General features: G+C 41.3%; 1 protein-coding gene across 2 annotated transcripts in view; it reads left to right on the top strand.

Annotated features, from left to right (window-relative positions):
• The window catches only part of LOC131664796 (uncharacterized), a 130,405-nt gene that overhangs the window by 92,371 nt on the left and 22,882 nt on the right, over nucleotides 1-15,152 (top strand). Inside the window, exons 4-9 of one of the 2 annotated variants that reach the window (XM_058936170.1) lie at nucleotides 5,944-6,131; nucleotides 7,106-7,295; nucleotides 8,835-9,443; nucleotides 9,997-10,246; nucleotides 11,048-11,711; nucleotides 14,458-14,747. In XM_058936170.1, the coding sequence (XP_058792153.1) occupies nucleotides 5,944-6,131; nucleotides 7,106-7,295; nucleotides 8,835-9,443; nucleotides 9,997-10,246; nucleotides 11,048-11,711; nucleotides 14,458-14,747 (2,191 nt within the window). The remainder of the gene's footprint in view (nucleotides 1-5,943; nucleotides 6,132-7,105; nucleotides 7,296-8,834; nucleotides 9,444-9,996; nucleotides 10,247-11,047; nucleotides 11,712-14,457; nucleotides 14,748-15,152) is intronic. The other variant, XM_058936171.1, reaches the window with a different exon arrangement.

Genomic DNA, 15,152 nt, shown 5'->3' with positions numbered 1-15,152 from the left:
AGTTTAACAGGGAATAGAAGAAAAAAACCTTCTAGATAATGCCAAACGTTTATTCAAACGTTTATTAAGCATCAGAAATTAATGACGTATGATACCCGTTGATACGTGCGATGTTTACACAGTTACTTTTTCTTTGTCAATATTAACATGCCGAATCGTAATCTTACGTTTTTATCGATAATTTTCCACTGATAACGGCGTTCTTATGTGCGTCTGACCAAACACTGTTTGTTCTACTGTGCGTCATCCACCAACCACTTTCACGTGCATCTTTTTGTTGGTAACTCTTTACAACTGAAAGCTATTATTAGACTGATAAATAGACATTGGATTGAATAATATAGATCGCCTACTATTTTATTTACGTTAATTCCAGAGCGTGCTTTTAACACGAATAATCGCACGAGTGTGAATAATAAAATACCAATTCACTAAACATGCACAAACACACGTTCTGCAGAATGGATTATCGCAAACGAAGGGTACACGTAGCGAAAGGAAAAAACGAAAGGCTATCAAAAGCCAGACAGTTTGCACGAAAAAGTGAAACAGTGCGCACGCAGAATAATTCGAGCAGAAAAAAAAGTCAGGGAGACGAAAAAAATTGGCGTGCGCTTTCGCTGATCCGCACACATATTTACCGTCAATATATTCACGACTGCCCAAAGATCGCAAGTTACGAACAAAGCTACGCACGATATGTCTATACGCGTGTAGGGGCGCACGAAGCCGGCATCTTTTTGTATATCCGATCGCTCGGATGATTCGATTCACGCCGCGTCGTTTCTCTCTCCATTGTCGGATCGATGAGCGCGGAAAAGTCTTACCTTACGTCGAGTACATACTAAACAGCTGCGATTTTACCTTTTTTTCCTGCAACTTTCTTCCTCCCTTTCTTGCCGTTCGTTCGAGTACTTATTTCGAGCGTTTTTCCGTTTTTTCATTCCACCCTCGCGGCGGCATGCGGCTCCTTTCTTCTCTCTCTTTCTCAATTGCCGCTTGAATTTCGATTAGCCCTCCACAGTTTGAACTGATTAACTTTCTTCTATTTATTCATTTCACTTTTTCTTTTTATTCCCTGACGGATGCTTTTTATTTTGAGTGAAGTCGAACAGCCATTATTAAAAAAAAATCAAACAATGTTCTTTTCTCCGGCTCTTCTCTTTTCGATATTTAAAGGAAGAAAGACTGAAGAGAAAAGTCATTCCGAGAATTTGTTTACTTTCATTTTGTGATATTAATTTCGACTGCTAGGTATTTTTAACGCTTCGATGGATTCTTACCCGCAGTGAAAGACGTAAAAAGAAACCAGTAAGTACATTTTATTGGCAAGCTAACAGTCAAAGAAAGGTTGCGAAGGAAAAATCGATTTCGATTAAAATTTTTGCCAAGCAGTGGAAAAAAATACGTACGGTGAGCGGTACGAGAGAGACAATAAAACGTGGCGGCATGTGCAAAACAAAGAGAATTTTTATCGAAAGGCAAAGTAAGAGAAAGCTGTACTGCAATGAAAGGCTTTCAACCGCAAATAGACATGAATAGCAGCCGCGCATGTATAAAACCCAGCTCTCGCGCACGCTTATACTCGGGATCTACAAATCCGAAATACACATTAAGTTCGAGAGAGAGCACGAGGGTGGAGGGATCGTGTTTATCTACAGCTCGCAGCGCGCTGCAAAGTGTTCAAAACGCTCGCGCGTACGGGTGCGTATCAATCATGCCGCGTAAACGTCGAAATCCTATTAGCCAGCCTCTCTCTCTCTCTCTCTCTCTCTCTCTCTCTCTCTCACTCTCTCTCTCTCTCTCTCTCTCTCTCTCTCTCTCTCTCTGTATGCACGAAATCCCGGATTCTCGGAATTTCAAAGTCAACGTCGCTCGCGCGCACATATCGCGTCGAGGCGTCGACTGCACCGCCAGCCAATTTCCGCACCAGGCCGTGCGCCGGTTTAGCGAGTCGCAAGCTTAGCGTGCATTATATCCGGCTTAATTGGACCGGGATTAAATTACGTAACTTCCACTGATAGAGGGGGCTTCGATCGTTTTAGGTTTGCCAGCTTACCTGCCGATCATTCGCTTTTTTCACCTTTATTTGCGGATATGTTGGTTACTTCTTTATAGTCTGATCATTTCATTTGAAGTGCCAATCATGCTATTCGATTCACATCAATAGATTTGATAGAACGAACGATTACGTCAATGATGATTTGGTCAATGTCCAACGGAATTTCCAATTTCAATTGTTGGTATTTAGTGAATTAATCGCACGATTAAACTAATTGGAATTATATCAAATTGCAAAAAATATCCAATTGCGATCAGACATTTCCAGAAAGTTCAAAATTGAAAAAAGTATCAATGAATCTATAAAAAATTCGGCAACTACGTATTCCTACGAATCCTTGTGTAATTCATATGAGCTCATGTGATTCCATCATTCTCTTAATTCAACAAATAAACGTTCATCAAAGTTAGCGCAAAGTTTTTCACGAGCTTTTTTACGCTTTGTTTGAGGTATGGTGGAGAAAAAAAATTTGTAATTAGTAATTACTTTTCCCGTAGGTAACTTTCTTTTTCGAAACGTTATCGTATATAGATTTATCACTTTGACCTCTTGACGAAAAAATGCCATAGCTCCCTTTTTTCCATTTATTTACTTTATTCCAATTTCATAAAAGACTCCTAATTAATCGAGAAGAAAATTTTTGATAATGCACTATGTATTCGCAGTTGAATGTTTCGTTGGTGTATCGGCTTTAGGTACGTTATATAATTTTTTCGAGTGACATTTGATAATTTTAAAAAGTCGAAAAAGTACGCTACCGGTGCCAACGTAATAGTAACGTTATTATTACACTGTAAAAATATAAAAAGGTGTGCTTTTGTATTGCATGGAAAGTAAAAGTTCAAGAAAAATAAGAAATTTGTCTCTTATTATAAGTAACTTATCAATTTTCATAATAGGGAAAACTACAACATTTTGCAGCACATAGTTTTAACAATTACTCACGACAACTGAAATATATAAATTATAATTATATCATAATATTATTATGATATAATTATAAAATATGAGATATACGAGCTCTGACAGCCTTCTGTGATGCAATTTATTATGCCGATACAATAATGAAGAGAATTTTTGTGTAGAATGTTTATCGTAAAAATATTATAAGAAAAGCTTCAAACAGCAAACTGCAAAATGAAATGCAAAAAGCTTGTTACCGAGCTCATTAGTTTGCTCTTCCTCTAAGCCATGCATACTTTTACGTATTTTTCTTTTTATTATTTTTTTTGTACGTTGTTATCTTTTGGAATTACCTTCCTGAATCCTCTTATTATTTCACTGCATGACTCGGAACGCCTTGGTATTTAATTATTCGTTTGAAGTATAGAGAAATTGCTGTAATTAACGTCCGCGTTCCCTTTTTTTCGAAAAAAAAACTCTGCTTTCTCTCTTGGACTCTAGCAAAGTTTCTTTTTTCCGTGAAATAGTAGCAGGCGGCAATTTACATGCATAAAAAGTGATAAACGGACGTTCGCAAAGTTAAAAATAATAAAAGAAATAATAAGACTGCGCGTTATTTTCAAATTCAGACGAGGCACTTAAACAAAGACACCTGCAGATTGTCAAGAAGGAAAGTTGGAGGGGGCTAGTTTGCCGAGCAAACGGCGAAGCTGTACTCGAGGCACCGGCAATCGCTCCATTTATCCTGTGGGCGACGCCGAGTGGAAGCTAATTTTGATAAGTGTTCCGGCTCCGCCGAGCGATTTCTCAAGGAGAGCCATCCCCCGCAAGCGCACCTCCGCTTAGGAAAAGGACCTAAGGGACGACAAGAAAAACATAATGACGAGAATGAAAAAAGCCATTTTTCTAAGACAAATTTGCAGTTAATGCAGTCGTTTAAATATAAAATTCCTTATTTTTTCTCACTATATAATTTAAGATATAGTTTTTACTGTGATATAATATTTTTATCAACTTTTCTCATATGAAAATACATTCTACTAATAATCCGCAGCGATTATTATGGTATCATCCTGTATTATTCTCATATGAAAATACAATGGACGTATATATAGCTGATGAATATTGTATTTCAAGAGAAGCCAGTTGATTTTGCACGAATTCGTGAGATTCTCATGCAGATTTATTGCCAGTGTTATCGTACAAACAATGGCTAATAGAAGTATCTCTAGGTCGCGTTAATTCATTCCTATGAGCGTTCTATTTTTCCGTAATATATATGTTTAGTTTTAGTTAGATTATTAGGCAGAATGTAAATATCCTTAATGCTATAAGTCTCAACTCTAAATTGAATTCGTGATGATAAGGAATAAAAGTCAGAATTTAAACAATCAACAAGCACTTTACTTTATTAATATGAATTACTCTAAGATTCAGCCGGTATAAAAAACCCCAGTCGTAGGTGAGGAAAAAGCCATTTGAATAAAACACATACGAAACAAAACTTACAATAAAACAACAATATTACTTAAAATAAATATAACAAATGTCACGAAGATTATTTAGATTAGAGTAGAAATGATAAACAGTGCGAAGTAATCGTATAAACGCGCTTACATAGTTGGGATGTCGCAGTAATAAATTGAGTGGCCACTCAATGAATATTCGCTCGTTCGCTTACCAGCTTGATGCCTACACAACAAGGAATCGATGTAGGGAAACGTCTTCACTGCTAGCTTAAACGTAGCTCATATGGGTGGAGCCCTCGCTAACGTTTCTACTGGTGATGGATCCAACGGGCAAACTGCCGCAAGGGTGAAGACGCTCCAGAGGAAGTCCCTCTGCTAAGGCAACAGGCACTCCTGTCTTTAGCCCCTGATAAGGCGTCGCTAATGGTCTCGAGCGAACAGCAAAGGTGCACGTCTGCATACACACGCACGCAATAGTTTCGCAAGCACAAATACCAACAAGATTGATCGCACGGATAACAGAGATGAAAGGCGTCACTTATTGAGAGAGAATGTACCTCGATGTACGTCCGGAAGGAACTGGCTACGTCTCATGCCCTTCAGCAACGTGGAAAGCAAAATTGTCTCTCCTCCCTTTTTCTCTACTTTTCTGGCAATTCAATAAGGCCCAGTCAATGAGTCAGGAGGGCGTAGTTTTGCTGGACCTACGCATCGCCCACACGCCTCTCTCTCTCTCTCTCAGGTCATCCGATCCTTTTTTTTTATGATTGAACGAGCGGCGAGTCCGTAGGATTTCCAACAGACGCGCAACACATGCAAGACATTTTTTGCCCCGTTCATGTGTTGAAGGCCTGCTGAACAATTCCTTTAAGTGTCGCTTTCTCCTCTGGTGAGCACGAACTGAGCATACCTTCGACATGACCTGTCAGCTGACAAATTTTCATATTTTAAGCAAAGGTGTTCGAAAACATGCTCAAACTCGGTAGACGCGCAAACGGCACAAACAATATAATTACAAGAAACTATTTAAATTCATAAATCTATTGTAGAAAATATATGCATCGTTTTCTGACCAGATGTTTAATTTCCCAGACTACGCAATGGAATACATTTTTGATAAAGTACATTCCCGTTTCGTCGTTTCAGTGATATTCATTTATTTGAATGGATGCCAACATCTACGGTATTATCAATTAGATATTATCGACACAGATGACAGAATTTGAATAGCGTAAAATGAAAATGAAAATTAGTCGGACGAATCTCGAATATTCATAATTAAAATCGACATATTCGTAATGTATCAATATGAGCCCATCAAATGGGATTCGTCAATGAGTTCTTTGCCCAGCCGCAACATGTCTATTCAAGCATCGTTAAAGCCTCTGTGTGCTTAGATTATATGTCCTATGGATTAAATTAATGCAGCTCGTTCTGAATTTATGAATGTTTCTAGGAACGCGACTATCAGCATATAACGGACGCACTAACCAAGTGCATTTGTTGCAGGAACTCGAGCGTAGTTACACGCTATCGACACCGGGAGCTGGCAGTCCACCGTGCAGTCCACCTCCAGCGCCGGCCGCTTACATATCCAGCGCCAGGGCGTCCTCGCGCAGACTCGCCGCTGCCGCGAGTCTTGGCTTCGGCGGTGCCACCAATTCGCCCGAGCGCGACCCCCTGGGCAAGCTCATCAGGTGAGTGCTTCTTAACATCAAAGCCTCGTAATCTAACTTGTACTCCCCGCTGACAGAGCGATTGGCCGATGCTAATATTATCTACTTGTTATTTCATCCATACAGTGCTTCCAGTCTCTCGATGACAGCACAATATAATTATAATCTGTAAGCGAGCTAAAGAGCTTGAGGCAGAGATTTGCACGTTTCCACCAGAAATTTTGCATTTTTATAGTTATTTTTACATCGTTTTATCGCGAAATATAGCATTTTTTCGAATTTATATCTATCATGAAATTTAGCTCGTCGATATTCCAATTTGTTAGCTTTGTCGTAAAAAATGACAATACTTTACGTCGGAATTTTCAATAATAAAATTTCATACATCGCTGCACAACTATGTTTTGAAAGTAGTGCTTTATGCTACTAATATTTTTACCCTTGCAATCATGTTGAAAATTGCTGGATCTATAAAGCGCAATATATTCAAGTATTTGGGAAAATGTCGGTGACCTCAGGATTGTTTATTTGCGCATCATAGTAGATTGATTGTAACATTTGTAGATACATTTATACAACTGTTGCGTTCATTTTTTATCGGAGTGCGCTTCAACTATATTGACGATAAAATATAAATGAAATAAGAAAAGTATATATCCTGTATTTTTCATTTTACATGCCTAGCTCAATTTGCATATTTTGTTAATAACCGAGTGTGCTTCAAAGAACTAATTAGAAAAACATTCAGGATCGTGTCAGGCGTTTTCAGTAACTTTGTCTTGAATTCTATTGGTCTGTTGACAGCACATCTTGATAACAGGTGACAAAGTAAAATAACAACAATTTATCAAAAAAGTCAACTGACATTTGTCAGCTGGACAGCTTTCCAGATGAAATCGAAAAGCGTTCGAGGTAGAGCGGATCACGTACAAGAAAAGTCATTAAAACTGAAACTGCAAAGAAAGATTAGAAAATGAGGGATCGGATGATTGCAGGTATCTGAAGAGCTTCTACCGGGAGCTGGGCACGAGGGACCTAGCACATCTACCGCAATGGGCTTCGCCGCTGCCTCCGGGCACTCTGTGCCCCGCGCACTTCCAGCCTCACTTACAGATCGTGCACAAGAGCGAGCAGGAGCATCGCCTCGAGAATATCAAGATGGACCAGATTTTCGCCCCGGTTAGGGTGAGACTCGTGACGCTTTGTTTTATTTTTCGTTTTATTTTTCTTTTTTCCTTATCTCTTTTGTTGCATTACTGATGCACTGCTCATCTACTTAGTTGGCGCATTTACTCCTTTTTATTTTTTTTTATTTTCAAAGTTTAATGTCAGCATCGATAAAGCTCACCTTCACTTTGCTTGCAGATCTGTCGAAAGTTCTTTCTTGTCTCAGTATCGCATTTGTATTCGACTATAAAATCAGATCGACTTCGGTTATTGGTTCAGTTGAACCAATCCAAATATTATTTATAGTGTCGTTATTTGTTTTCATTCAAAAAACTGTATTTAAAAGAAACTTTTCTCTTACTTATCATCGTAAACGTATGTATTATTTCTGTATTCATTTCCGAAGGAGATCTTGCGAATTGACAGTAAAAAAACTAATATCAGCATATGAACTGAAACAATAATTTAAAGTCCACTGTAGTAAAAATCAGAGAAAACGCCAACGACTTTCGGTTTGATTTAGCTTCAAGAAAAAAAAAGGTGTGTGCGTATGTGTGTGTGTGTGTGCGCGTGTGTGTGTGGCAAGGCAAGCTGCCGAGAGTATATTCCTTAGCTTACCCCCCAGTGGAATAACTCAAGAGCTTTTGCTCTTTGCTTGGAGCGCGCCTTAACAGTATAAACTCGACTCCATAGAAGGCGAAGCTCAGCTGGCGCTCTCTTGCTCTCGCGCAAGCTTGACATTCTTTCAGCACTGCCACCGTTGCCGGCGACTGCACGAGAGGCGCCTGCGTCTATGTGCTCCCAGCTGAAATATTTTCTTTGCAAACTTTTCCGCAAACACGGATAAACTTGTCCCCGACGAAGACGACGACGACGACCCTCGCTATCCTTCTGTTCGTTAACTTACTAATCAGATAAAATAAAATATCGTGGGTTTTAAATCTACGTCGTGAAGACGCGACGTCCCAACGTGCTTTTGCCGAAAATGCTAGTAGACATTTTTTCTCAAAACAAATCAATAGCGTAATAAAATCGCGCTAAACTCAACAGTGCACGGTTATGTTTCTGAGATCTAATCTAACTCTGCGTAGAAAAGAAATAAAGGAGGAAGAAGTATAGGGCTTGCAAAGGAAATAGCCGAACGATGCTAAACTCGCCTTCGAGGCATCCGTGGCTCGTGGGGGCGGATAGCCTTCCGCCAGCGGCAAGCTGTCGAACTTTTCGATAAGAGGACCGGAAGACCCTTCGGGCAGCCAAGTAGTGTCTATTGGGTGCTCAAAGGGGATAGACAAGTTTGCCGCACTTTGCTGAAATTAAGCCAAGTACCCACTCGTCCGAGTTGTCGCCGAGTCGCCGCCGTGCGCTTTGTCTTCGAATTCAATGGTCAATTGATATATGTATACACTTGTATGCCGATCGACGACTCCCATGCGGGCAATGAGTTAACGTTTCTTTCAAACATTATCTTCCCAATCCCTTGCGTAACCGAATTGTTTCTATGAAAAGGAATGGAAAGGAAGAGTCGTAACGCCCAAATTAACGAGATTTCAATTTTAGCTAAGCGACGGTTCGATTTCGGAGGCGCCCCGACGTGTCTCCGTGGAAGGTGGCCCAGGCAGCGGACGAACGACGCTCTGCTTACGACTGCTCTACCAATGGGCTACGCAGAGCGACGGTCCAGCTCTGGTGTTCTTCGTACCGTTGCGCGAGCTGCGCGGAGGCCCGCTGCTGAACTATTTGACTCGCGAGCTCTTTCCGCGCCAGTGCACCGAAGCCATTCAGCAGGTGTGGCGAACGATGCAGCTGCTGGAAGAACGCGCGCTTTTCGTTCTCGATGGCTACGACGAATGCTCGACCAGTAGTCGCGCCTCTCTCGGGGACGCCATCGATTTGCTCGAGGGCAGACTCTTTCCCGAGGCGAGAGTGCTGGTCACCTGCTCGGCGAGCGATGCCGCGAGCATTGGCTCGTTAGTCGTGCACAGAAGGTTACACTTGGCCGGTCTCGAGTGGCCTCACGTCGAGAGACTCTGCGTCGCCTATTTCATTCATAATGATATGGCAGAGAAGGCCTGCGAGTTCCTCGAGGTGCTTAACGTGCAGCCCCTTAACGTCAGGCAACTCGCTCAGCATCCGCTTGGCTGGATCATGCTCTGCGTGCTTTATCAAGTGAGTCCAATTTTTTCGTTACTTATTTCTTTTTCTCGAAAATCCAACAGTAATATATTTCAACAGTTTATATTTATACCTTTTTTATAAATATTTCATTAAACTGACGTCAGTATGAAAACAGTTATTTCTCCGCGACAATGACTTAAACATAATTTGAAGTAAATTATTTAGTAGCAAAAAATAACGAAACGTATAGTAATTTTGATGTGTCTGCCTGCTCGAATAGGAAATAATTTATGATTTAATAAGTGATGACTGGTAAATCATAATAATTTAGATTTTAGGGATGCTCGTTAAATGTCAGTGTTATTCGGAAATTCATTGTAAAAATAAGTGTAAAAATAATATGGAGCAAATAAATAAATAATGAAGTATTAAGTTACGAAGACACTTGACTAAAATTTGTACGACACGTAACTGTTGAAAAAAGGCATAGTCGGGTCGGCATTACATCAACGAAAAGTCATCATTGTGAATTTCCTTTGTACAATCAATCATCGCGTCAGCACAATCAACAATAGTAAATTACACGAATTAACGTTGAAAATAGGACTGCGGAAACCTGCCGGGTGAGCTGAGTAGCTTGGTGCAGGCGGCGGTGAAATGCATCGTGAAGCGAAGCTTGGAGCCAGCGGTGCCGAGCGACGAAGAGATTCCCGCGCACTGTCGCAAACGTCTCGAGGATTTCGGTAAACTTGCGCTCGCGGCTCTGCGAGATGGGCGCACCTACTACGCCGAGAGCGAGCTTAGACAGCGTGGCGGCGGCTTCGAAATCACAAAGCTTGGTTTCCTCAACAAAGGTAAGCTTATCTCGAGTCCATTGATTTTGTTATTCAATATTTCGAGCTTAGCAGACAAAGTGTTGGCAATTATTTTGTCGCTGTTACATCGACAACTCTTATGAAAATATCGTCAAGATTTTCATGACTTTGACAATATATATTTTCAATATGACGTGGTTATAAGAATCAGTTACAGAAATTTTTACTACCGGGGATATATTTCTTAATGTCTTTATTATTGAGCTTGACAATATATCGCATTTGGAACGAATTTCCGAATTCTGTGAAATGCATAAGTCGAAAGAAAATAACTATAAAAGAGTTGCAAAGTCATATTTTTAAAAGAATGTTTTAAAAAATATACATATTTCATAAGTATAAATAATACCATTTTCAGAATTCAGCCTTTTTGTGACACAGTATGAAATACAACATTTTTCTTTCTTTTAAGAGCTTTTACTCAATTTTCTTATTCCAATAAAAGCACCTCTTCGGATTTCACCTAGTATAGACATTTTTATTTTTGTTCAGTATATTTTTAAAAGAAAAATTGTCTACTTTGGAAAACATTTTAAAAATATTCTTCCTAGAAGTAATACTTTATTTCCAGAACTTTTGAAACTTAATACTCATGACAAATGCACATACAAGTAGTTGAATATTTTATCTGTTTGTCTGTAGCTATATACATCTGTTGTACACTATAAAAAGATTACTTTGAAAAAATCGACTTAAAAATTTTGATAATTACTCGCTAAGCTATGCTTCGGTCAAGTTGATAATGAAACGGTGTTGTTGAAAATGGTGTACTAATCGCAGGAATAGCATTCAGTCAGCGTCGCAAATGCGAATTGTACACGCCGATCCACCTGGTGGTGGCGGAATTCCTGGCTGCGTATTACCTAACGTCAGTGGCGCAGTACGCCAACATCCTACGTCGTGAGCTCGAGGGCCTACCATCGGGCATAATCGGCTACCTGGCGGGACTGCTCGGACCTAAGACGCACCTAGTGCTCAATCAGCTGTGTCCCCTGGAAGTGCCAGCGCGGGCGATGTTCTCACTGCTGAAAGCTGCCGGTGCGTCGGACGGCAACGTGGCAGCGATTTGTCGGCTCGTTGGCGCGGGTCCAGGCTTCGGGCCTGCACCCAACGAACGACCGCCGGCACCGCTGGTTCACACTTCGCCGTTGGAACTGGAGGGCTGGGCGCGAATACTAGAATCGTCGGCTTGCAGCCTCGAGGCTCTCGAGGTCGTGTTTCAAGTCGAACGGGGTTCCGATCCGCACCACCTCGACGAGTTCTTCGAGGCCCTGACTGCCAACGAGAGCGTCAAGCTCGTTAGGATCACGTCGCTACTGGGTCAGGAATTCCCTGCGGACGAAGTGCTTAGGCTTGCCGAGCACGTCAGAAATATCCTTGGCAAGAAGAGGCTACACGAGTTCGAGCTTGTTATCACGTGTCTCGAAGAATCTGCACACGATAGGTGAGTTACCGTTACGCCTATCGTTATCTCACTATTAACAGCTATACGTTCATTGGAATAAATAGAAATTGCATTAGCCAACTTTTCTGTGCTCGATGCGATTTCGCTTTCAACGGTTATTCGCATCGCTTCAAGATGTATTTCACGCCATCCGCCAAGTTCGGTTAGGTTTATTTTTAATTTAAAAATGTCGTCCAACCATTTTTTCCGGTTGAACGTAAAGAATAATTAAATCCGAAAGTCTTGCCGAGCGAAAAAAATGTCGTCGCGCGATAAAAGCCTTTGAAGAGGAGAAATATTATTCAGCGTGAATGCTTGACCAAAGCGTCGAGCGCATTCTCTCAGCGGCGCCTCACTCGTCCCTACCGAGATGAATTATTGCCAGAGGCCACAGAGAAAAGGCCGATCGACTGAGCCGATATGAGACCCTCGGCAGCGGCGGCGTCGAGAATGAGGATATTTCCTGCTTCCTGCCCATCCACGGATCAGGCCGCAATATATGAAGTCTTTCAAGCGACGGCGGCGTCGTCGCGTCCTTTCATTATCTCCTTCCTCGCTCGAAAAGCGCCTTTGCCGCCGCCACCGCCGCCGACGGGCCGCTCTTGAGCGGCCCTGGGGTATACATATAGCTCGCGGATAAGCGCGTCGCGCATTTCACAATACGTTGAGCGATTTTCCTCCTTTTCATCCAGCTCAAAGGAGCTTTTCCGTATAAACAACCTAGTCTGCGTCTTATCAAGCCTCCGGCAGCACACGATAACATGCGGCTAGACGCGACTTCTACACGCTAATATTATAATCTTTGTGCTTTGCCAATTCATAAGCTTTGACGTGACTTTTACGCTTTTTCTTACCTGTAATTATTGTCGGATGATCAGTTGAAAGCTCTGGACAGTCTCACGATATAGCACATTTAGCCTGCATGTTCTTTACTAACGTACACTTGAGTATCAAACAATTGGTAATATAGTTAAGAAATCGCATTTACGACGCGGCGATGTAATTACGAAGGGACACTTTGCATTCACGTTCGAGCTTACTGCAAGTAGTTATGCCCAAGTATAGTCGGACACACTCTTAGTCCACCTGGATTACGCGCGCTCCGCAAGCTTCTATTTGTTGAAACGAGTTCTTCTTTTCTTCGGTAAATTTAGAGATATTTAATGAAACTTTTCGTCGATACTTCAATTTATTGGGTTTTATATGTTCCATGTCGTCACTGAACATACATGGACTTTCTGTTGAATGTTCTTTTGAAATTCACTGACACTGAAAAAGTTATTTGCTAAATGAGTTTCACGGAACTTTTATCGGTTGAAAAAGTAAAGATAAATCGAACCGAGGATTTTTATCGCGATTGTTAATAAAAGCGGTCGCGATTGAAAAGTTTCGAAGAAAATCTTATGAAATGTCCAATAAACTAGTAGTTGTTATATCCAAAGTATACCAAGGTATTGTATGTTCAATCCCGACTCTTCCTTCTTTACACTAATCTCGTCGAGTCCCTAGTCAGCTTCCACCCTTTCTCCTGGGCGGACGACGCAACGTAGCGGCAGGCAGCGCAGCGCTAACTTTGTCGACGCAGGGCAAACTCGGCGAAGTTTCGAGCCAAGCGGCACTTGAGCGTCAGCCCAACGGGACTACCGCGGAGCGCTTATTTATCCATGAGGCCGTGCCGCGACGATTTATCGGCTTCAAAAGGTTACCGGAGCTCTATAAGTGCGAGGATGAAGCTGGAAAATACGTGGCTTTCGAGGGTATACGCTTGGCTTAGACTATGAAAAAGAGCGCAGAGCGCTATACAATTGCAAAAAGACGAATTCAAGAGTCGCACGACGATTCTCGCACCGCCGAACGCTAATCCTGCATAATTGACCGATTTCGAAAGTTCCTCAGAGCTCACTATTTCGTTTAATGTTCGCTTCATGCTCACCAATTATTTGTAAAATATTGATCGAGTTATTTTGGATTTTTGACCTACGTGCTGAAAGTGGCACACCACATCAAACTGTCTTGCCGCCAATTGCAAAGCAGTCGAAAGTTTGTCTTCATGGTCTGCGCAATGAATGCGATAGGGGCAAAGTTCTTGCTATACGGAGTAGCCAAAGACTGGTACGCGACTCCGCTAATACCAATGAAAGGGGAATGAGATGCTGAGAACCTTGAAAAGAAAAAAAGAGGAAGGAACAAAGGACAAAAGTAGGGAAGTAAAGCGCAGCTTCGACAACTCTTTGTGTTCCCTTCATTGTTGCACAATGGCACTTCCGGATTACCCGCGCTTTTTACCATCTTAGTTTTTTCATTTTTATTCTCTTTCTTTCTTGTCTTGCTGCATTTCGTGGCTCTGTTACGACGCTAATGAATTCGCAAACACGAGAAAAACATTTTCTGCGACTTAAATAAAAGTAATCGGAATGGAAAAGCGCTGTAACATTAAAGTTCAGGCTCAAATAGGATTTTACGGGGCTTAAATGCTTTAAAATATGTAATATTGCATTGATAAATATATCATCTTTTTTAAGTAAAAGACCAAATTGACGTTTCCAGTTTGATAACAATTCTCACAATGAAATTCTATACTTATTTAGCTCATAAATATTTAAGCTTCTTCAAGCGAAGAATAAATCACATGTTTACTAAGAAAAAACAAACCTTAAGAAATACTACTGGGTGTTAAAAATAATCACGATAATTAATAACAAGTAAAAAGTTCGATTACAAAAGTGGTAACAACTTGACGTTACAGATTGGAGTGTGTGGTGAGTGCATTGTGTCGCGGTCTGAGCCAGGCATCAGCGCAATTGTCGCGGCTGGTCCTCGACATGAATTTGTCGGGTGAGCAGGTGTCACGAGTATGCGGGGCACTACGTCATTGTCCTCAGGTCCAAGCGCTACATTTGCCGCACCTTGGCTGCGGCTGCGAAGGTCTTGCGTCCGTTGCCAACCTTCTCAAAGAACGGCCGCTTCTTGCTCTCAACCTCGCTGGCAGCTGGGGAGCCAAGAACGAGGACCCTTCAAGCTCGGGCATCAGTATGGGCAAGTCTTTTTCTCTTTTTATGTTTCATATGAATTTCATCCGTAGAATCCGATTTGGCATTGTGTATCATTTATTTCAAATGTTTAAGCAATCGCGAAAATAATTATTGCACTTTTGACCAGTAAGCGCGTCCACAGCGGGATCTAAGTCATATCGATAAAATACCACGGCTAGATATATTTTTGTTTCTTATTGCCATCGCCCCGAACGCGATTATCTGATTATAGTCTTTTACCGTCGAAAGAGAGAACATAAATTCAGAGAACACGTTTAGTAATTGTCGTGGCATCGATCATCATCATAAGAGTGAAAAATATTCAACGTTAGAGATAAAAAATATTAAAAATAAATTGTAATTGCCCGCCGGCGGAGAGCAGTTTATAACCGTCGCACATACATTAAAT

Source organism: Phymastichus coffea, unplaced genomic scaffold, assembly GCF_024137745.1.
Source record: "Phymastichus coffea isolate CEN01 unplaced genomic scaffold, Cenicafe_Pcof_1.1 PCOF00045, whole genome shotgun sequence".
NCBI lineage: Eukaryota > Metazoa > Arthropoda > Insecta > Hymenoptera > Eulophidae > Phymastichus > Phymastichus coffea.
Note: the sequence above shows the minus strand (reverse complement) of the source record. Positions and strands in the feature narration are given on the sequence as shown.